The sequence below is a fragment of the Sebastes fasciatus genome, chromosome 1 (genome assembly GCF_043250625.1).
Source record: "Sebastes fasciatus isolate fSebFas1 chromosome 1, fSebFas1.pri, whole genome shotgun sequence".
NCBI lineage: Eukaryota > Metazoa > Chordata > Actinopteri > Perciformes > Sebastidae > Sebastes > Sebastes fasciatus.
In genome coordinates this window covers 26118636-26141402 of record NC_133795.1, presented here as the reverse complement: position 1 = coordinate 26141402, position 22767 = coordinate 26118636, and the positions used below count along the sequence as shown (strand labels likewise).

The 22767-nt window shown below is 41.1% G+C and overlaps 1 protein-coding gene across 2 annotated transcripts in view; it reads right to left on the bottom strand.

The window, feature by feature from the left end:
• Window positions 1–20176, bottom strand: part of phc2b (polyhomeotic homolog 2b (Drosophila)) — a 43061-nt gene extending 22885 nt beyond the window's left edge. For both annotated transcript variants that reach the window (XM_074639887.1, XM_074639888.1), the window contains exons 1-6: window positions 20022–20176; window positions 4858–5185; window positions 2853–3005; window positions 2654–2731; window positions 1964–2125; window positions 848–982 (exon numbers count right to left, since the gene is read on the bottom strand). In XM_074639887.1, coding sequence (XP_074495988.1) covers window positions 848–982; window positions 1964–2125; window positions 2654–2731; window positions 2853–3005; window positions 4858–5127 — 798 coding nt within the window. In that variant the 5' untranslated portion in view covers window positions 5128–5185; window positions 20022–20176. The remainder of the gene's footprint in view (window positions 1–847; window positions 983–1963; window positions 2126–2653; window positions 2732–2852; window positions 3006–4857; window positions 5186–20021) is intronic.
• Between the last annotated feature and the right edge of the window lie 2591 nt (window positions 20177–22767).

Below are 22767 nucleotides of genomic sequence, written 5' to 3'. Positions count from 1 at the left end.
TTACTTTTTAGTTTTCAACCATTCATTACCATTTCACATCTAGATGATGTGAAATGGCAGGATTGTGATGTGCAGGAGTCAAAGTCACTGAAACAAGTTTCTTGAAGGCTCCAAATGTTACAATTGCTTCTGCATTTGAATTTGTTTAGACCAGAGGAATCAAGTCCAGATCGTTAACTTTTAATAAAAGTTTGTAATTATTAGGGCTGTCAAAGTCAACGCGATAATAACGTGTTAACGCAAATTCGTACTAGATGGTTGGGAAGGACATTAAATAACGCTCCAAACTTACACTACATTTAGGCAAGGAAAAACTGTCATGACCATTTTCAAAGGGGTCTCTTGACCTCTGACCTCAAGATATGTGAATGAAAATGGGTTCTCTGGGTACCCACGAGTCTCCCCTTTACAGACATGCCCACTTTATGATAATCACATGCAGTTTGGGGCAAGTCATAGTCAAGTCAGCACACTGACACACTGACAGCTGTTGTTGCCTGTTGGGCTTGAGTTTGCCATGTTATGATTTGAGCATATTTGTATGCTAAATGCAGTACCTGTGAGGGTTTCTGGACAATATTTGTCATTGTTTTGTGTTAATTGATTTCCAATAATACATTTATATATACGTTGCATAAAGCAGTATATTTGTCCACTCCCATGTTGATAAGAGTATTAAATACTTGACGTATCTCCCTTTAAGGTACATTTTGAACAGATAAAAGATGTGCGATTCATTTTTTTGATTAACCACCATTAACTATGGACAATCATGCAATCAATTAATTGCGATTAAATATTTTAATCGATTGACAGCCCTAGTTATTATATCTGTCAAACAACCTACCTGACAGGAGGCCTGCGTGGAGCTCTCTGATTGGACAGCCGTCACTGTGGCCGTTGGAGTGAAGATGAGCTGCGGGGACAGAGGAACAGCTCGGCCCAGGCTCCTCGCCACCTGCACCAGGTTATTCTGCTGGGCCTGGACCACAACATACACACAACAAAGAAGAACTGGATGAGCCAGACAATGCTTCTTGGATTGGATTGTAATTTAATCTCCAATAAAGAAGCAAAGCAATGATTGTGTAGTAATGAGACCATTATGATTAAGCTAAAGGACCCTGTTCAGAATGTGCAAAGATTTTGATCTTTTTCTTGCCATGAAAACTACATAATGTCAGACATTTAATTTGTATCTTTAAACAAAACATATTGATACAACAGTTAGTTTGGAATACACTAACTGAACCTCTAATTGGTGTGTGTGTGTGTGTGTGTGTGTGTGTGTGTGTGTGTGTGTGTGTGTGTGTAGAAAAATAAGCAAGTAAAAGGAAATGTATACATGTGCAGGGCTTAATACGAATCATATGCACCAATTTAAACCAGGAAAAAAAAGGCAATCTAAACTAACAAATGTGTTTTCGCTGCCTGCCAGAAGCATCACACACATCTGACAATGCGGTGTACTTGAGTCATAATGAGGTGGCAGGAACAGTCTGCGTGCCAGCTGCACAACTGATGAAGTCGAAACCGACAGCTTACCCACAACCAGCTGCAAAATAGGCCAATAAAGACTATTATATTCCTTCAGCAACTCTTTTTTAAAACAACTGAACCTACAGCTACAGCAGAGAGAACACCTGTGATGCCCAAAAAAATGTTTTCTGAGCATGCACGTCCATTCAAGACATTCCCTTCTGTGTTTGTAACGAGCCCTCTGGGGCCCGACAGATTAATCTGACCCTCCTCTGGTGGCAAAATGAGCATAAAGCACTATGACATAGTAGGCATACACGCACAACACAAAGAATATGAGCTGGTGACTGCTTATTTATTCAAGCAGTATGTGTGTGTGTGTGTGTGTGTGTGTGTGTGTGTGTGTGTGAGGGTTGTATTTATGCATATATGCACACTCATGTACATGTGCCAGTGGCTATGCTCCTTGTGTCTGCGGTCTCACCATCTGTGCACGTAGGTACATCTGTGCCTGGCTGGCCGTGAGCGTGGGGCTAGATGGGCTGCCCAGCAGAACAGCCTGCTGGGAAATACTGGTGGGGTTGGAACTGATGCTCTGGGCCCGGCTGATCAGCTGAGCTGCTGCCGGGGAGGTGGTCAGGTTGATCTACGGGGAGAAGATGGACAGGATAATTAGGTCATACACTTCCTTTACTCATTCTAGATCATAAAGTGTATATAAAGATGGACAGCGCGTCTCCACTTCCTCCCGCTGTACAAAAGTTAGTTAGGCCCATGTCCCATCCACTAACATGGAGGAGGCGGGATTTATGACCTATACTGCAGCCAGCCACCAGGGGGCGATCAAGATGTTTTGGCCTCACTTTTATGGACCTGTCATGTCATCCATCTTTATATACAGTCTCTGATATACATCAACACACCGGTTTCCTTTAAACATGTCAAATATACAACATCAAAAAATGTGTGAACATTTTTACTACTGATTGTTGCCAAAACACATTTAAATCTCCTCCATAGCAAGAGAGAAGTAGCACAGCTAGTGTGGCGTCCAGTTCCCTCAAAGCATCTCAGTGCTAAAATCAACTTAGTTCCATGATAATCTAATGGACGACGATAACTTAAATTTAAGAAGCTCTTCGGAGACAGGCCCAACACGAAAAACTGTACGTACCGTAGCCTGAGTTGATCCTGTTTGCTGGGATGAAGTGCCGTTCTGTGAGGAGCTTTGCCGGCCAGCTGCGATACTGGCCTGTCAAACAGCAAGAGTGAGAGAGAGAGAGAGAGAGAGAGAGAGAGATTTACCATTTACAATGACAGCCTCATCTTTACACTGTGAGAATGATTCCTTCATGTGGTGGCTGTTTGCTGACCTGAGCCAGGCTCTGGAGCTGAGCGGCGCTGAGGTTGTGCTGCTGCTGGAGGGCTGCGGTTTGAAGCATCAGATGTTGCTGCTGAGCGGCGTACATCTGCTGCAAGTACTGTGCTGCCGTGTTAGGCTGTCTGTGTAACGCCTGCTGGAACACCTGCATAATAACACAGACAGAGACAAAGCTGGTTGAGTGATGCAACATGCACCAAAGAAGAGTGTTTGCATATATTAAATTATGTCAGGGTGTAGAGCAGAATATCAATTGATACACAACCACAGTCCAGTACAAAAAGTAACAATATTAAATCCAAATCATGGTTGAAATGAGAGGGCTTTGAATGACTTACTGTTTTTGTAATATCATAGAGTGTGAATCTAGATAGGATAGATATCATCCGAGAGGGAGAGATACACACCTCTAGTTAAAGGGATAGTTTTAGAAGTGGGGTTGCATGAGGTACTTATCCATAGTCGGTGTATTACTTACAGTACATGACGGTCAGCACGCCGCCAGTTTGCAGAGGCAGATAGGAGTTACCGCACAGAACCAAAGTAATGTAGTGCTGTGGACAGGGCCGGCAGCAACATTTATTTTAGACACCCAAAAGAAAGGCTCACCTAAAAAAATCAATATCAGTGTAAACGTACCCTATATTTGGAATATTTTTTGCCCGTTTGCCTTTCTGTGATGCAGCTATACAGTCTATGTTTCGAACAAGGAACAGAAGTGGTTATCTATGCTCTCACCAAAGCCACCAGACTCCATTGAAAATAACTGTAATTTTACCATCGCAGAACACGGGGGATGCTGGTCTACCGCCGCCTCAATCGGTTAGATAGTTTGTGCTTTTGTATAACTTTGGTTAGTTTGGATTCACCAAAGTCACACAATAGCATAAACAAACTAACTGATTGAGGCAGCGGTAGACCAGAATCCCCCGTGTTCTGCGATGGTAAAATTACAGTTATTTTCAATGGAGTCTGGTGGCTTTGGCGAGAGCATAGATGGATATAATGGCTTCAGTTCCCCGTCGGAAAGGGTTGCCTCACGGCGAGGTAAAGCAGTGGAAATATTCTAAATATAGCGTACACTTAAACTGATATTGATTTTTTTAGGTGAGCCTTTCTTTTAGGAAGCTAAAATATGTTTTGCTGCCGGCCCCGTCCACAGCGGTACATTGCTTTGCTTCCGTGCGGTAAGTCCCGTCTGCTTCTCCAAACTGGGGGCGTGCCGACCGTCTACTGTAGGTAATACACTGACTATGATAAAGTACCTCATGCAAACCCCAAATTTTAAATTGTTTAAAACTTGTGATCATTGCAAGCAGACGGACATAAATAAACCCAATCCCTCAATCATTGTCTGCAAGAGACTCCTTGACCCAATTATAACAGAGCTGAACCTCCAAACCATTGAAAACAACTCTCCTCACCCTTCACCTCTGAAAGTGCCCTCTTCCTGGTTGCCAAGTAACCACAGAGGATGTTGACCTGTTGGTCCACAGTGTCAGAGAAGCATCCGGACCCACACCTTCTTAAAAAAGGGGGGTAGCAGAGATGCAACACAACTCTCACTGACCATAAATGACCAGCAGTGGCGAACACTATTGTCACCAGGGCCGCCTGGTGACAATAGTGTTCGCCTTGTAATTGTCGGCGGGCTGAGTACAAGAAAAGGAAGGCTGAATACAACAAAAACCCTGCTGTCAAAGCATCAGCACTAAACGTTAAAAGCCTGTGTAAGAGGCTTATCCTGGTGTCAAAGGGTCAAGACCACTAAAGCACAGAGAGAATTCCTTCCTTCAGCATGGACAGATCCTGTGAGATGACCATTCAGTGGAGTGTCCTTCAGCAGTACAATGATCAGGAAGACAAACACCTCCTATTTCATTCATTTACTTCCAATTAGTAAATGATGTTACACCAACAGAGGGCAGTAGAGCAAAGGGAAGTATGACAACTTATGAGCAATGTCAACAATTTCATCACAACACCAAGAAACTCACCTGCACGGTTTGTCGGTCAGGTATCCCACTGTAAACAGATATCTGAGGCACTGTCTGTCTTCCTACTGTAGCACTACTACTGGCACTACTGTTAGTGTTACTACTACTACCACTACTGGAAGTGGTAGAAGTAGTAGCAGTAGTGTTAGAGATACTACTACTGCTGGCAGCTATGGTGCTGGAGGAGGTGGCGGTGGCGGCGGCGGAGGTGGTGCTGGTGGTCCCGGTGCTGTTGGCCGTGGAGGCAGGGGCCCCCGGCTCACTCTCCATGGTGCCCTCTGCTCTTCTCACCTTTGACCCCCGGCTCTTCTGAATGGCTCTCCTGTGCCTGAGGAGAGCAAAAGGGAGAGAGCACATGAGAAAAATGCCACACTGTGTACTTTCTTTATACCCGATCCAAAGAAACTAAATGTGTTTCATCAGATTCAAAAAAGAAACGACTGTATTCATTAGCAGAAGCTAAACTACAGCTGTATGTGACGGCTACTGAGCAACTCAACGTCAAGGAAATGTTAAGAGCAGCAACACAAAGGAAATGTCAAGAAAGATTTGATCTAATATAGATATCATAAAGGAAGTTAAAGCGTGTGTGAACATGTCAGAGATAAAAGATTTCAAGTAATCTGCAGACTCTTTTCTCCATTAATGGATTCATCTTTGTCTATAAAATGTCACAAAATGGTGAAAATAAACAGTTTCCCACAGCTCAAGGTGATCTATTTAGCTTGTTTAACTTGACTAAAAAAACAAAACAAAGAAAATTCAGTTTACCAACGTGGCAAAGCGATGCATGAAATCATCACGTTGGAGAAGCTGTGAGTGTTTGACATTTTTGCTTGAAAATTGACTGGAACAAAAAATAGTTGCCAATAAATACAGTTGCCTGCCAATTCAATACCACGGTAAAAAACAAAAACTAAACAATAAATTGCACAATCTTCAACATCCACTCCTTTATTACTGTTTGCATACTGTTTTTTTTGTGAATTTCTTATTAATCCCTGAAGATCCGCCTCAAGTTTCTCGGCAAAAACTAAATTTAACAAGATTACATTTGAACACAATATGATGATGTTATAATTTACCCTCACCCAATATTAATTTTTACTGAATAGAGCCTGAACACCTCATCATGTAGCAACCTCCGTATGTTAACTGTTAGCTCCGTTATTTAGCCAAGCAGGACCGTGCTGCCTACTTGTTGCCTACAGCTAACATTACCAGCTCTCCTCCTGTGTCCTCCTTCACAATAATGCATTAGCAGGGACTAACGGGACGCCGTTAGTCAAGACTTCTGATCCCCAGGACGTGTGGTACCTGCGATACTGTAGAAAAATGAGTGCTGTCACTTTTTCAGAATTTTGGCATCGACTTGGTACCGAAGTGTCGGTTCTCGATTACATCCCTACTGAAATATACGAATCAGAATACAATCTACCATGATGATAACATGATTTACCTGCCTTGCATAAATCACTATCCATCCATTATCTGTGACCGTTTATCCCATTCGGGGGGGCTGGAGCTGATTCCAGCTGACATTGGGCGAAGGCGGGGTACACCCTGGACAGGTCGCCAGACTATCACAGGGCTGATACATAGAGACAGACAACCATTCACGCTCACATTCACACCTACAGGCAATTTACAGTCAACAATTAACCTAACCTGCATGTGTTTGGACTGTGGGAGGGAACCGGAGAACCCGGAGAAAACCCACGCTAACACGGGGAGCACATGCAAACTCCACACAGAGGCGTGAGGCAACAGTGCTATGCACTGCACCACCGTGCAGCCCATGAATCACTACGCTATTTCCAAAGAATGATCTGCTATCTCACTGCAGAGGGACTCACTGCAGTCTAAATACTAAAGTAAAGTTAAGTAGTGCATTACACAGATCTGCAGTAGGACGAAAACCAGTCAGCTGGGAAATGAAGGATTCTTTTGAAGTCTGTTTATTTTCATGCACAAATTCATAACATCAAATCTAAATTTAGGAGCCTGTTCAGATAAACTACCCCTGCACTGTTCTAAGATTATAGGCAGAAACAGGCAGTTTCTGAAACACCATACAAAGTGTATGACTTCATTCTCCGAAAACAAAAAGTGAGGCTGAGGCATGGCAAAACAAAGCTGGTTAGAGAAGCACACAAAAATGCAATTTGGGAAGCTAATGAAATCCAGTGAATTAAACATAAAAGGCAGAGTGGCTGGCCAACATTAGTGGCCTCCCTAAATTACATTTTAAACAGTGGAACGGTTCACATACAAGAACAAACGCATTTGGTGCAAGTTAATTGGGAAGGCAGCGGAAGCTGTACTAATGACTATGACAAAAACTCCCACTCCCATCAAAATGCCCCAAAAAACCACCATACAAACACCACGTCATTGACTTTAAAGAGGACATATCCTGAAAATCTCACTTTTTCAGTGCTTGTGCTCATACATTTGGGTATCTGGAGTACCTACCAACCCACAAACTGTGAAATAAAACAACCCAGTCAGTTTTTTGTGGGCTGTCTGGATCAGAAAACATGTGATTCAACAAGCCATTCAGATTTGGCTCCCCTTCCTATGTCACATGCAGACCAAACAGTATATAAGCAAAGAGATGAAAGTCCGGTGTTATTCTGACAACAGCTGCTACCGCCATTTTGGACTGAAAACGCTTATTATATTTATAATATTTTATTGTTCAACACAGGCCATTTCGGTAGAATATGACAACAGAATAGAAATAATTGTGTTTAACTTATGTACAGCACTTCTTAGGACGTTTTACTGGCGTCCGGTAGTCATTTTCAGTCCAAAATGGTGGAGGCCTAGCTTTGCTGCTGGGCGCTGATGTTGCAATGGAACGAACACTTTCACTTCTTGGCAATATACGTTCTTTGTGCAGGCTCATTAGAATATGTCGTCCACGGCTTGAGAACTACCTACACAAAGGTGGACCATATTATCTCGCAAGCCAATCAGAGCAGACTTGAGCTTTTTCGGGAGGGGGTCTTAAAGAGACTAAAACGGAGCGTTTCAGACAGAGGGTGAATACAGGTATATTCAAACAGACGGTGTGAGAAAAATATTGTGTTTTTTGAACATTAAATTATGTAAACAATTTCTAGTAGAAACCCAAAATACAAGTATGAACCTGAAAACGAGCATGATATGTCCCCTTTAATATAAGTATAGGCCCAATTATTGCTTAGACTCTCTCACAGAGTCCAGTCTCTCCTAACAACAATTAGCTAAAACAAAAGTAGTAACCTAAAACTAAGTTTTGAAATACAGTATCTCAGACTTCCATTTCTTCTCGTCAGTCATGAGCGTGGAGTAGAAAAGAAGGAGTGATTTAGGACCCGTTCATAAAAGCCTTTTAAAAGGTTGGTCCCCTGATGCTCTGCTATCCATTAGCACAGGAGCAAGAGAGCTCTCTAGACGGATGAGATGGAGGGAGCTTCATCATGACAGCTGATGAGATGTGAAGAGGATGGGAGGAGGGAAAGGATCCTCCCTTGTTGGAGGCAACAGTGAAGTTTTGTTAAAAGAATATGAAGAAAGTTCTTTGATGAAGCAGAGCTCTAACGGAACAGGAGGAGTTGAGATGCTGGTCGTGTAGAGGACGAGGAGGGATTAATGAGTGTGTATACTATACTATGTGGTGGGGGGATTCAAACAGCATGACAGCTGATGTAACGGAGCTGAAAAGAGAGGCCAAAACAGGGAGGATGGAATGTCTAGCCTTGAGGTTAGAGGTGTGAGCATTAAGATACAGGAGGTGGGGAGGGGGGGTGAAGGTTGAGTGAGCAGCTTGAGGATTTTAAATGGGTTGGAGTGGAAAAGAGGGTGTGATGGAAGTAATTAAATAAGCCGCCATGCTGCAATTCTTAAGCTATTTCCTCCTCCTCCTCCTCCTCATTATTCTTTTGAACGGATTAGGGGCCAAAGCACAGCTCTCTTGCCCACTTATGCTACAAAGCAGACTTGGAAACAAATCTGCAATCTTATTAAACCAAATACTATTCACTGAGATGGAAAAAGCATTAGACCCCTAAATATTCAAGCAAACTAATGAGAAAAAAACTGGAATTTGAGTTTTACTGTTTGCAGAATTGCTTGTGCATGAAATTAAAACATTAGATGCTCATGAATGAGGCAATTACTGTATTCATAATAATAGAGCTGCAACGATTTCTCGATTAGTTGTCAACTATTAAATTAATCACCAACTATTTTGATAATTGATCAATCAGTTTGTGTCATTTCTTTTTAAGGAAAAAAAGTAAAAATTCTCTGATTCTGGTTTCTTTACTCCTCTATGACAGTAAACTAAGCTGGGCGACATGGAGAAAATCAAATATCACAATATTTTTTTACCAAAAACCTCGATATCGATATTGCAACGATATTGTAGGGTTGAATATTGGTGCTTTCACAAAATATTTACACAATGAGATTTTGGATGTATAAACATCAGTAATGTGGATATAATGACTAAGAGGGCAAAGTGCAAATAATAAAACAGCTAAAATAGTCTGGTAGTGAAGAAAAACACATCACCTTATTGTAATGCAGATTTTAACACTTATGCCATATTACAATATCCAAAATCGAAGACAATATTTTGTCTCATATCAGAATATCGATATTAATATAATATCGATATAATGCCCAGCCCCACAGTAAACTGAATATCTTTGAGTGGTGGACAAAACAAGACATTTGAGGACATCATCTTGGGCTTTTCCAACATTTCATAGACAAAACAACTAAACGATAAATTTAGAAAAATAATAGACGGATTAATCTCCAATGAAAATAATCATTAGTTGCAGCCCTAAATAATATATCCTACATTTTTCAATAAAAAATGCTTTGACATGCAAAAACAGAAGAAATCTTGTCAACACAATTTTCTCTAAGCAAGAATGTCTGGGGTTATTCCATGAAATGAGGACAATTTAAATAAAACATGAATAACAAACCCAGCCAACCCTCCCAAAATGGAGCCTCAACTGATAGAAAATATGTCAATTGTAAATTCCCCAAAACAAAGAAAACGTGGGTTTGCATTCAGAAGTGTCTGGCGTGAATTTAAAATGTCTCGTCTGCATTAAAAAGCTGAAATCTAGTGCGGTTCTCTGGTTGTAAACAAAGCACCGCCGCCGCTGCCAGTGTGCCGTCATTAGCCTACATCCCAGAGTCTGCTTCCCATTGCCTCCTCGTGTGTGTGGAGAGGGGAGGGAATCCCCTCTGGTAATGATGCCTTCATTCCCTGTCTTTCTGAGAGGAGTCACCCATCCATCAGTGGAGGGGGGTGCTCTCCATTGCACCCCCCCTCCACTCCAATCCTAAACCCCACTTTCACATCTACAATCAAGCTTTGAGCTGGTTTTGGGAAAAAAAAAAAACCCTGGTATCCATGTGTTTGAGAGCACATCAGAGCAGCGCCAGCAGCCTGTAATGCGTTGCAAACAGCCGGTCAACACCATAACAACACAATTTGCGCTCCTCACAAGAGAACATATTGATCCGCTCGTGCTGGCATTACAAGACCGCAAGAGCCGACTGTCAGATTTGTGTCTGGAGGATTTGCATAGCCTGCGGGAAGATGAGAGCTGTTAAGAGACTGTCAGACAGACTGGCTGTCTCTACAGAGCTTAGATCACAGTGAGGAAGTGCAGGAGCCTCCATCAGCATCCATCCTTCAGTCCTCATGTAGGAGAACTCGCATTCGAAACACCACTAAGAGCGCTGCACTAATCGATTGATGTGTGATAATGGCTTTAATAGCCAGGAGATCCACAGAGAAATGTATGTGTGTGTGTGTGTGTGTGTGTGTGTGTGTGGAGGGGGTACTCTGCTGCTGAGACAAAGCCCCCCTAACCCTGGTGCTCCTACCTCCTCCGGCCCCCCCAACGCGATGCAGGGGTATGATGCCCCATCCCCTCGGGAGCGTGCTGTCCTCCTGCAAGATGCTGCTCCTCTTTGTCTGACCGGCTGAGCGGCTGCTGGTTGACTGAGTGAATGAATGAACGCGTGCGAGCGTGTTTTCCGTGCTGTATCCAAACCCCCAGCACTCTCTCATCTACCCCCAACGCACAGCGAGCTCGTCGTCGCAGCATCAACACCCCACTCCACCAACCAGGCCGCGGCCTGCCTCCTGATTATGTGGTATCCTAGCGACAGCCAACGGGGTGCCTGAGGAATCCCCGTGCGGAGCGGCGTGCTGATTGGACAGCAGGATCCTCTCTAATGAAGATGATGGTAATGATTTTACTCCGTCTTTCCCCTCCCCCTCTGCTGCTGCCTGACTACTGATTTTTATTTTTTTTTTAGGATGCCTGGACCCTCCAACATAAGGTAGACTGTAAACATCACCTAAATTATTATTTTTTTAAGGTCATTCCAAGGTAATAAGGTATTTCATCACAGACAGCATCTTTATTTTGCTTAGTCTGCGTCTGGACTAGGACGGCACAATTTGGAAAAAATATCTGATTGGGATTATTTTGACTGATATTGCAATTGCGATATGGTTTGCCATATTAGGGGGAATTTTTACATAATTATTTTCATTTCCATTGAAAAACATATCAACATGATTATGGTGAGATTTTTGCAGGAATTTGTACCAAACAAAGATGTTTTTTTAAATCTGTAGAATATGATGTGTACAGCAGGTATTTTGACAAACATTTTACCTTTGACAAATATTGCGATTTTAACAAATACTGCGATTTAAGAATTGCAGTAGGCCATATTGTGATTTCGATAAAATTTGGATTAATTTTGCAGCCCTAGTCTGGACAGCTGAAAACTGAAGGCTCCATTTCAGTGCCTCAAATTTGAGGGTCTACAGGAGAGCTTTTAAACCATTTCCACAAATAACCAGCAGCACTAAGTGGGCCAATTTTATACCATAACACTCAGCGACCGACAGGAGCAGTGACTTATGGCCAGACCGAACATTGAACCCATTATCTTACTAGCAGGACAGTAATCATCATCAATTATGCGACTAGGCTGACACCGAGGCTAGAGAGTAAAAAAAAAAAAAAAAAAAAATAGCGATCGGTCAAGACGCCCATTACCTAGTAACTGCTGGTTGTGAGGCGGTCTAAATCTTTAACTAAATTTACCCTAATCCTGCTAAAACAGCACCATTAAAGAGAAGAAGAATCAGTAAGGGGCGGGCCAAGTTGCAGCCGTAAAGCATCAAACCACCTATTTATAGCAGTTATGGAAATGAAATGCTAAACAATAAGAGTAGAAAATTGCGATCCCCTCTGAAAAGTGAAATAGGATAGCTTTGCGGCTGAATTCAAACCGCTCTTTAATGACAACAGAATTCGTTGACGTGAAATAGGGGGAGATAAAACCAGAGGATAATGGCATACTTATGCTCTGCCCCGCCACATTAACACGCCACGCAACTGTCTGGCCATATGAAATGTAGCCATTTGAATCGTTTGCCGCTGCAATGTGGTATTGATTTGGGCCATCCATGCATGAACCTCATTGATTATTATCTTCTCATTAGCATATAGATTAGCTGGCGGTGCAGCCAGAAACGCGAGCCTCGGGTCTCACACAGTTGGCTGACGGAGCTGTGCAGCAGAGGGGGGGGAGCAAAACAAGGAGGAAAAATAGAGGAATGGGGTGGTTCTGGTTTGATATGACGGACCGATACATCTGAAAGCCTGGGACCTATGAGATACTAGAATAAACAGAGAGCGGTCACAGTGAAGTCAGGCGTTAAGTTGGTAGGGCTGGGCGATGGAGATGGAGAAAATCAAATATCACAATAGTTTTGACCAAATACTTTGACAAAGATATTGCATCAATATTGTAGGGTTGACAAAATTTAAGATTTCTGATAAATAATCATCAGTAATGTGGAGATAATGACTAAGTAGGTAAAGGCAAATATGATTATTTTATACATTTTAAAATTACGATATCCAAAATCCAAAACGATATCTAATCTCATATCACGATACCGATATAATATCGATATATTGCCCAGCCCTAAGGGGTGGTCCAGCAAGGGGCTTTAAAAACAAATAAACTGCACATTTTCTTCAAAAATGCATTCAAGCTCATTATCAATTTTAACAACGCTGACATCTAACAAGCTCTTCTGGGGGGGGCGGTATAAAAATAAATGGTCCCGGCACCATATGAGCCTTGCTTTTAGATTCCTACATCAAAGACACCACCAACCAATGTACTAAAAAGTTTGCTTGAAAATACACCAACTCCATGCTAATTACGATTCATCTGAAAAAGTTTGAAAAATGAAACAAAACCATGTCAAGTGACGGTGGCGTATGAGCTAACTCAAGGACAAATTGAACTGAAATAACACAAGCTGATTAATTAATCATCGTAGCGCTTTAAAAACAGCAAATCATTTCCTCCTTTAACGGGATGAATATATTAATTGGATGCGTTCGTCTGCCTTCAATTATTTTTTGGGGAGGAGAGCCTATTTCTAATCACACAGGGGAGATGAGGCATCTGCCTGCCAGACTCATCCAGTTTTAGGGACAAAGTGTTCAAGCTGGTTGAAATTTCCGCAGAAAATGCAGATAATATAAGTAGCAGATTTGTCATCCTTTATTTATTGGAAATTTAAATGAATAGATTCTCAGATGTGAGAATTTGTTGCATTTCTGTTTTATTATTGTAAATTGTATATCAGTCTTGGTTTCGAAAGCCAAAGCAACTTGAAGACATCAATGTTCAGAAACAGAATCTGAAATACTTTATTGATCCCCGAGGGGGAAATTTGGGCGTTACGGTTGCTCTTGTATAAACATAAAGAAATGTAAAAATAAAAATAAAGGAGTATGTAACATGTAAATTCTGCACATAATGCTACAATGTGAATACAATATATGTAAAGAAATATAAGTACTAAAATTCAAAATATTAATTAGAGTATGAGGAATATGAAATGTTTGTATTAAGACGTGAAATGTTGAATCGAGGGCAGTTTTTCTGACATTTAAAACAACGATCTTTTAAATAATCGTCAGATTAATCAATGAAAATAATCGTTAGCTGCAGCCCTCAGTGAGTCATTCATGAGCAGAAGTTCAATGTAGGGCTGGGCGATATGCCCAAGATCTTCTGTCACGATATAGGTAATTTCATATCTCGATAATGATATACTGTATGTCGCCATATAGCATGTTTTCTGGTCTATATGAAATAACCACAAGGTAAAGCCTATTTTTGTATACTCCTGTGTGAATTAAAATACTTGACAAATGAAAAATGCTGAGTATTTTTTCAATTTAAGATCTTGATTGCAAAAAGAACATAGCAGTTTTAAGTAACATTATAGAGAAAAAATAAATAAATATAGACCTAGCCCATATCGCGAAAAAAAACGGTATCGAAAAATATATATGGCAGACATTTTTATATCATTTTGGCGATATATAATGTCATATTGGCCAGCCCTAGTTCAGTCTAGTCGTCATGTTGAACTAATGAACTAACAAATCCTAATCTTAACAGACAACAACATCCGCCACTTATATTCTGGTTCATTTCTACCGTATGAGAGGGACTGCCCCGTGAATCATAACAGTAAAAGTCAGCCTCCGCATCCTGCGCTCTACATTTCCGTGGCGATGCCGGGGTCATCCCCCGAGGCTGATGACGGCCGACGGGTCGTGTCCAAACGGAGCGAGCGGGGCGCTGCCTTTGTTAGAGCATGTGAGACAGAGATACCCTCTGATCCTGAGGCAAGATTGGTCGGGTAGCCGTAATTGAGCCATCTGACTCAGACGGACCTTTCCTTCCACAGCTGAGTAGAGCGGCACAAAGAGACGCTGGCTGCTTTCCAGGTTAAAGTGTGCCGCGTGTGTGTGGACCATTCCAGCACACACAGACTCACGCTGTGAAGATACAAAACACTCTCACTTGACTCTCCCCAGTTGACTGTGGTCTTTTTATGTTCGGCTTCATTTAGTCGGGCCCCCAGCCTGTAAAGTGCAGATTGCTCCACGAGATGCTAAAAATCGCTCGGGTTGTCATCAACTCTCAAAATAAACACAGGAGAAGCAGACAGAAGAGCACAGAGACAGACTGGGAGCAGAAAACGAAATGAAAGATTCTCCCGGCTCCGATCTATAAATAACACAGTTAAATAGTTCTGGCAAAGCTCGCAGATTAGCAACACGCTTCAATCCAGACGGTTCTATCAGAGCGGTCTCTGAGGCATCACTCTCAGGCGTCGATCACACCGAGAGGAAAAAAATAGGTCAGGTACGAGCCGAGATGAGCAGCAGGCGGCACAGAAAAATGGAGTGCTTCACTGCCTTCATCAGAAACAAGCACTTTCAATTTCTACCAACGCCAGCAGCGGACCAGCCAGACATCTGAAGTTCTAATAATCCAAAGGATAAGAGAGAAGCCTCCGGGTCACTGGGGACTCAGAACTTTCTAGTAGCTTGTGATATCTGCAAGGATTTCTTTCTTTATTACCTTTCTATGAAGTAGAAGACTATGCCCAAAATGACACTGTTATTTAATGAGGTTAGAATGAAGGCACTTAATTCCTTTTCCCCTGATGAAAAGCTTTCTTTTCATTTGCAAAAGTATTATTCTTATAACAAATATTCCACATCCTGATAGTGATATCCTGCCTGAATATGGACGTAGTCTATGTGACGTCATCAATAGGTTTCTGAAGAGCCGTTGTGAAGCTCAAAGTGGGAGGCTCCGGCTGTAGCCGTCTTGGCTTTGACGACACAGCCTAAAGGCCTTTGCACACCGGGAGCGTGACGAATAGATGACACGAAAAATGCAAAATACTCGCCCGCGAATATTGTATGTCTGGGGCATTTATTGTTAAAGTGTGCATCTGGCCTGTGCTGCCTTTGTTAAGGTTGAAAGGAGTAATACAAAAATGGGCAAAGAGGTGGAACTGAGGTGGGCCCAGATGACGCAGCAGAGGAGATGGCTAGCGACGAGCGACCTGAGACGGCACCCACCTGTCACTCAAAGCGGCGACGTGTTCAATTATGCATAACTTTAAGCCTTAATAAAAATTTAAACGGGAAAGTTGTATAAAAATTCACCCCCCAGTTGTCATGAATAGAGATATTAGCTATAGAGACCAAAACGTTTTTTGGTACCAGGCTGTAAACATGTTTATTTCTGCTGTAAAGTTGGGCATTTTAACATAGGGGGTCTATGGGGATTGACTTGCTACTGGAGCCAGTTTCAAGTGGCCATTTGAGGAACTGCACTTTTTTTGCACTTCCACATTGGCTTCATTTCTCAGCACCGGAGGTTGCCGCTTGGTTACAACACGTTCAAGCGAATGCAAAGGTTGACCAAATAATCTATAAGCCTGTTCCCCGAAGATGCGTTCAAAAAGAAATCACTGGGTCAGAGTTGTCTGGTCCTGATCTGACACGTTGGAAAATGTGTTATGTGATACTCTTTGGTTTATCTCAATAACCACAGCCTTTGAAATGATGAATAGTTTCACAAACGTCTTTGAGTGATGCTGTACATATTAATGAGTGGATGGTTCTTTTGGCTGATCCTGATACTTTCTATGTTAATGTAACACCGCTATGACTCATGTCTCCACCAATAGCCACTATAACTGTGCTGCACGGTGCAGATGACTAAAAATCAATGCTATATTTGTACCTGTATGAAATATAAATACAGTTTCCAACTGCGTGCAATCACTTGATGTGATCACAGATGACTTCAATTCATGAGTAGAAAACATGTGACATTTGTTCGGGGAAACATTTCACTGTTCTTGCATTTTTTCCAGCAGGTGGATCTTTGAAAAGCGTCTCTGTGTCATGCTGACTGTCAGTGTGGTGACAACAAGCTTTTTTATGCAATGAAGGGAAATTCTACTCCCTTAAGTCATCACAAGAGGTTTTACCAGTTGGATGTTGACTTCACCCATTGAAACGTGGCTAGTCACATTTACACATAAATAGATTGTCTAAAAAAAAATGAACACATGGAATTAAATGAGCCGACCACCTATGAAATTGGCAACAAAAAACAACAACAATGATTTCCTGATGTCATGCACTCCTATCGACCACTTTTACGTGACTATAAATGGATACTCTGGATGTTGCTGTGACTGAAACTGGCACCTTGCACATACTGGAGCACATCTGGGGAGCATCTTGCCAACGAAAGCATGCCCAGGTATGCTGCTTTAGCACAAGAAAAGATCAGTCCAACTATTTGAAGCATCAAGCCTCTCTCTGATGTTGATAATAATAGTTCAAGAGGCAAGTAAAGTGGGTACATCTCACATGCAAATATGTCTAAAAACAAAACATGACCGTGACATGTGGCTGTCAACTCTCTCGTGAAATAAACAAATCATCCTTTTCATCACACTGAGATGAACAGCACATGACAGCTTACCACATTAGACCAGGTATCAGCAGTAAGAATGGATGTGCATGTAATAGCACCAGGCTGTGTGATCTCGGGTTTAAAAGGTGTCAGTCAATTTTGTAATAACAGCATGTTGTGCTTTTTAAGTGACTGCAGCAAGCATCCCCCTGTTATTAACCCCAGCAGCCCTGAGGAAAATCTATGAGCTTTTTAACTGCTGCTTTTTATTCTTGAAATAAGCAAATTACTGGGCGTGATCTGACCCTCTTCAGAGTACAGATAAATATGAAGAGGTGGTCTGGATCTGGTGCATCCATGGCCTAAAGTGACCTTATGTGAAGAAGTGGTGTTGTCCAGTGAAGCTAAATACAGGAACTAAACCAGTGTCCATTCCTATATTTAATTTTCTTGGTGTTGTCAGACACTCCCCTATAGGTTTTGATCACATACAGATATGCAAAGCGGCACACATCATTAGGCATCACCTTGTACAGTGGCTGTCTGACCTAATTGGCAGTAGGAAATGCACGTTAAATAAGCACACGACTTTCAAACCGAGGCCATTGCAAAGTTGCCCATTAAGACCTTGAGTGTGCCTGTATAAGTTGAATCTGAATCAAACGTGCTTACATTGCATTACTTTTGTCGCTCATTTAAATAGCCTCGAATGTACTCATCCAGCAACAGTGTGTGTATGAGGTAAACGTGTGTGCACCGAGTGTGTTTTTCTCTCAGTACCAGCAGCCTGGTTGTACATAATGGCTGTAGATAATTTTGGTGAAACCTACTCAGTCTTGATGTTTTGCACTTATTTTTTCTTTTTCCATCCATTTATTTGACTTGGTTTGTAGTAGTTTTGTTATCCATTTAATGATGAGGTGGTTGTTTTGACTGATCAAGCTAATGTTACAGTGATGGGACGGCCTTTGCGCCGATTGCAGATACGCTTTCTATATGGATTTGTGTTTCGGGCAAGAAACACTTAATCTGACATAAATCCTGTGTAGAAGATCTGAAATGACAATGACATTAAATCAAATCTAGGGATGCAACTAACAATTATTTTCTTGATTAATCGATGAGTCAACTGTTTGGTCTATAAAATGTCAGAAAATGGTGAAAATGTTGATCAAAGCCCAAGATGACATCCTCAAAACGTCTTGTTTTGTCCTCAACTCAACATATTCAGTTTACTGTCATAGAGGAGTGACGAAACCAGAAAATATACACATTTAAGAAGCTGGAATCAGAGAATTTTGACTTCCATTTCTTCAAAAATGACTCAAACCGATGAATTGATTATCAAAATAGTTGCCGATTAACTTAATAGTTGACAACTAATCGATTAATCGTTGTTGCTCTAATCAAATCAGCTACTATTTTGATAAGCGATTGATCATTTCAGTATTTCTTTCAAGCAAAAAATGTCAAATTTGCCCATTTGCTGCTTCTCAAAAACACAAATTCCCTTCTTTTCTTTTCTTCTGTATGAGTTGAACACATGCAATGTAAATCTACTGTTACAGACATGTGCAATAACACGTTGGTCATTTTTGTGTCACTTTTGTGCAATGTAAATACTGTAAATCTACTGTTACGGATATGTGCAATAACATATGCTGATCAATCTGTGCAATAATTATATGATGCTGTGCAATAATTATATAATTATCTGACGGACACTTTGTGCAATAATCTGCCAGAAAACTGTAATCTGGCAAAACTGTCATCTCATCAATATACATATTGTATTTTTATATTTTATATTGTATTATCTTTTATATTTTTTATATTTATATTGCACTATCTCTTTTTTTATTGTATTATCTTCTCATTAGCACCTATGGGATTGTCACAATCAAATTTTGTTGTACTACACAATGACAATAAAGGGCTTGACTCTTGAATCTTGAATCTGATATATACGTTAGTAAACAGAATATCTTTGGGTTTCAGACTACTACTACTATTTGAATTTGTTGTCTTGCATTCTGGGAAATTATAATGGACATTTTTAACAATTTCTTTTAGAAAAAATCGATTAGACAGATTAATCCATAATGGAAACAATTGTTAGTTGCAGCCTAAGTGCAAAAACACCCACATGCTGTACATGCCCATACACTAAGCCTAAACACAGACTCACTGAAGAGCAGGTTAGCTAAAAGCTGTGATGTTATTTAGCCCACATTCAGGTCAGTGGAAGGAAGGCCATGGCCACCACACTATCACACTATCCCAGCTCTTATAGTGGAGCATCAGGACTAACCTGATGACCTACAATAACTCCTCCTCTGAGCCAAAGGTCATGACCTCTCTAGAGGACCAGAGTTCCTCTAGTCTAGAGAGCACCTGGCTAACTTTATCAAAACACTTTTAAAGTAATGAGGCAAATTACAAACTAGAAAAGCTATAGAAGATCTGCTGTTGTTGACCAAAACATTCAATTTAAGCACTTTAAGAGCTAATGTTTCTCCCTGATACTACAACTACTACTACTGGAGTCCGTTACAACGTTAGCTAGCGTTAGTTAACGCTGCTTGGCTTGTTATTGATCACCAGTAGTGGTTGTTTTAACCAGCTATATACGAGGCTCTGCAGGCTAAACTTAGCTGTTAAACAACGTTAGCAGTCGAGCTAGAGAGAAACGCTGCTGCTGTTGTTGTTGTTGTTGTTTTGGGGCCCAAACACACACGATGACTGACGTACCGTGACACCCCGCAGCCAAGAAGCGAGCTAGACGTCGCACTTACCGTAAACGTGAAGCCTTGAGTCCTGGATCCTCTCTCTGGCCGCTGTTTGTCCTGATATCCTACACCATGTCTCTCTGGCTGCTGGCTCACAGCAGAGAGGAGCAGCTACAGAGAGCAGAGCAGAGCAGAGGGCGGGCCGCCATAGCAACGCTTTTCATTTGCATTCCAAACTCCACACGTGACGTGAAATCTGACCAATGAGCGCAGAGTATGATGTTTGGCCCCGCCCCTTTCTGCTGTCAATCAACAGCCCTCCTCCTCTCTCCTCACCTCACCTCTGGTCGCTTGTTCCACGCGCCTGTCAAGTGGCGACCGCTGGCTTCATCTCCATGGTAACAAAAAGGATGGATTTAACCCTTACACCTACTGTCTATTTTGTTTTGCACTGTAGATACACTAAAGTCAGTATTCACACCCTTTAGATAAGATAAGATAAGATAAGACCTTTTCTGGCATCAGCAGTTTTTTATGGAGTGGTCTGCTGGGGCAGCAGCATCTCGGCTGGAAGAGACTAGACAGAGTGATCAGGAAGGCCAGCTCTGTCCTGGGATGACCCCTCGACACAGTGGAGGTGGTGGGAGAGAGGAGGATGATGGCTAAAATGTCATCCATGATCGCCTTGTTGTGTTTCTTGGTGATGGAAATAAGGCTTAAAGGAATTAAAGAAGGAAGCCATAATATTAGTTGAAAAACTTTCAAACGTGCAAAGTATTGAAACTATAAAAGGAAATAACTACGGAATGGTACTACTTACTAGCCTTTTCTGAATTTTCAAAGTAAAACTGGACTGAACATTTATTAAATTGTATTTTTTTCATATTTAAAATGTTATTTTATTTCTATTTTATTCTTTTTATCTCTTTTTTTCTAATTCAATTTTTTTTAAGTGTGGAACTTCTTTTTTCTTTTCTTATTTTGATGTTATTTCATTCTCTAGGGGACAATGTTAGAATGAGTCTGTCAATAACTGGATTCACTATATCCAAAAAAACCTTAAGCTGGAGATACCTGGGACAAAATTGGTCTTGTGTATATATTGTGGGTCCTATGAGAAATATTTTGATGGACTGGTAAAATTAAATACAGTGAAGATGATTGAAGTATTGGACCTATAAAAGGAAATAACTACAGAAAGGTACTACTTAGTAGCTTTTTCTGAATTTTCATCAGCAAAGTAAAACTGGACTGAACATTTTATTAAATTGTATTTTTAATATATTTAGTTTCAATAATTTTTCTTTTAATTTCAAATGTTATTTTATTTCTATTTTATTCTTTTTAGCTCTTTTTTTCTATTTAAATTTTTTGTGGAACTTTTTTTGCTTTTCTTATTTTTGTGTTTTTTCATTTTCTAGAGGACTCACTGCATCGACAAAAACCTTAAGTTGGAGATCCCTGGGACAAAATTGGTCTTGTGTATATATTGTGGGTCTTATGAGATATTGGGATGGACTGGTAATATTAAATACAGTAAAGATGATTGAAGATCTCTCTCTTTACATTTTGTTGAAAATGATTCTGTTGTTTCAGTGGTTGTCTGCATTGTCTTTCAGTAATCCCAGCAGTATTCACACTGTGCTGGACAACACTGTACAAGCTTTGAATCCACACTGTGTGTCCACATGGAAATTACCGTAATAATAAAATGGACAGCAATGAATTGCTATTGTTCCAATGAGTCGCTATTGTGTTTGCCTGCAATATGAGCAGGGGGTGCATTCATCTGCTGCAAACACTGAATAATTGATCAGTATATGACTTATTTGGTCGGCCCCTGAGTTAATTATCTGGTCTTTCATATCTCCCTTGACGCCTCGCTCGCAGCATCAGCATGAGCACAGTATCATTCCAGTTACTTGGTTAATCCCCAAAGACGCGTTATGATGGGGCTCGCAGCCAGGCAGACTGGGTGATATTAATAATGTTGCAGAGGTAGCACTAAACTCAAACGCTGCTCTGCTGGGCTGGAACATACCTTCAGAGTGATGTTTATACAATATACATAATGTGCCAGATGTAATGGTGTGTATATAATACATGAGAATCCTGATGGAATATTTATGCGGGCTCCCGTTCAGCGTGGTCGATCCTCCGTTTCAACAAGGTCAGGGATGGTGGTGGTTTGTTCTCTATCACCAAGAGTACAAACCTGAGGCTGACTCACAGTGACAAACGATTTTAGCGATTCAGTACTGGAACAATGCCTTAAACTTCTTGCAGCTTTGACTATTTTGTGGTTGGTGGTGGAGGCCCAAATATTTTTATACAGTTCATTCTTTCAGCATTTATCATTTTAAACCAAACCCACAGCCAAAAGAGATGTTTTTTTTACTTAATAATAGTGGTGCTTGTGCATAAATCTCTCTGTATCAACCCTCTCAGCCTCTATGGTCATGTGGTAGCAGTCTACTGACCATCCCTATAGAGTCAAAACATGAAGAAGCATTTATTTTGAGTATTATGTTCAAAAGTTATTATTTCTGAGTATGCACAATAGCACTACCTCCTGCTGGTGAAATATACAGCTACCGTATGATCGTGTAAACATTTTTGATAAGTAACGAGACAACAGGAAACTGTCTTAGCCAGCAGATGTTTTAGAGTTATTAAAGGGAAAGTGTGCAGGAGTAGTGGTGCGGTTGTATATTGCAACCAACTGAGTACCCCTCCGCTCACTCCTCACTTTCCAAGACTGTGGTAACTTGAGTGCAAACAAAACTGTGGTAATGCCTTTCGCCTTGCTCAG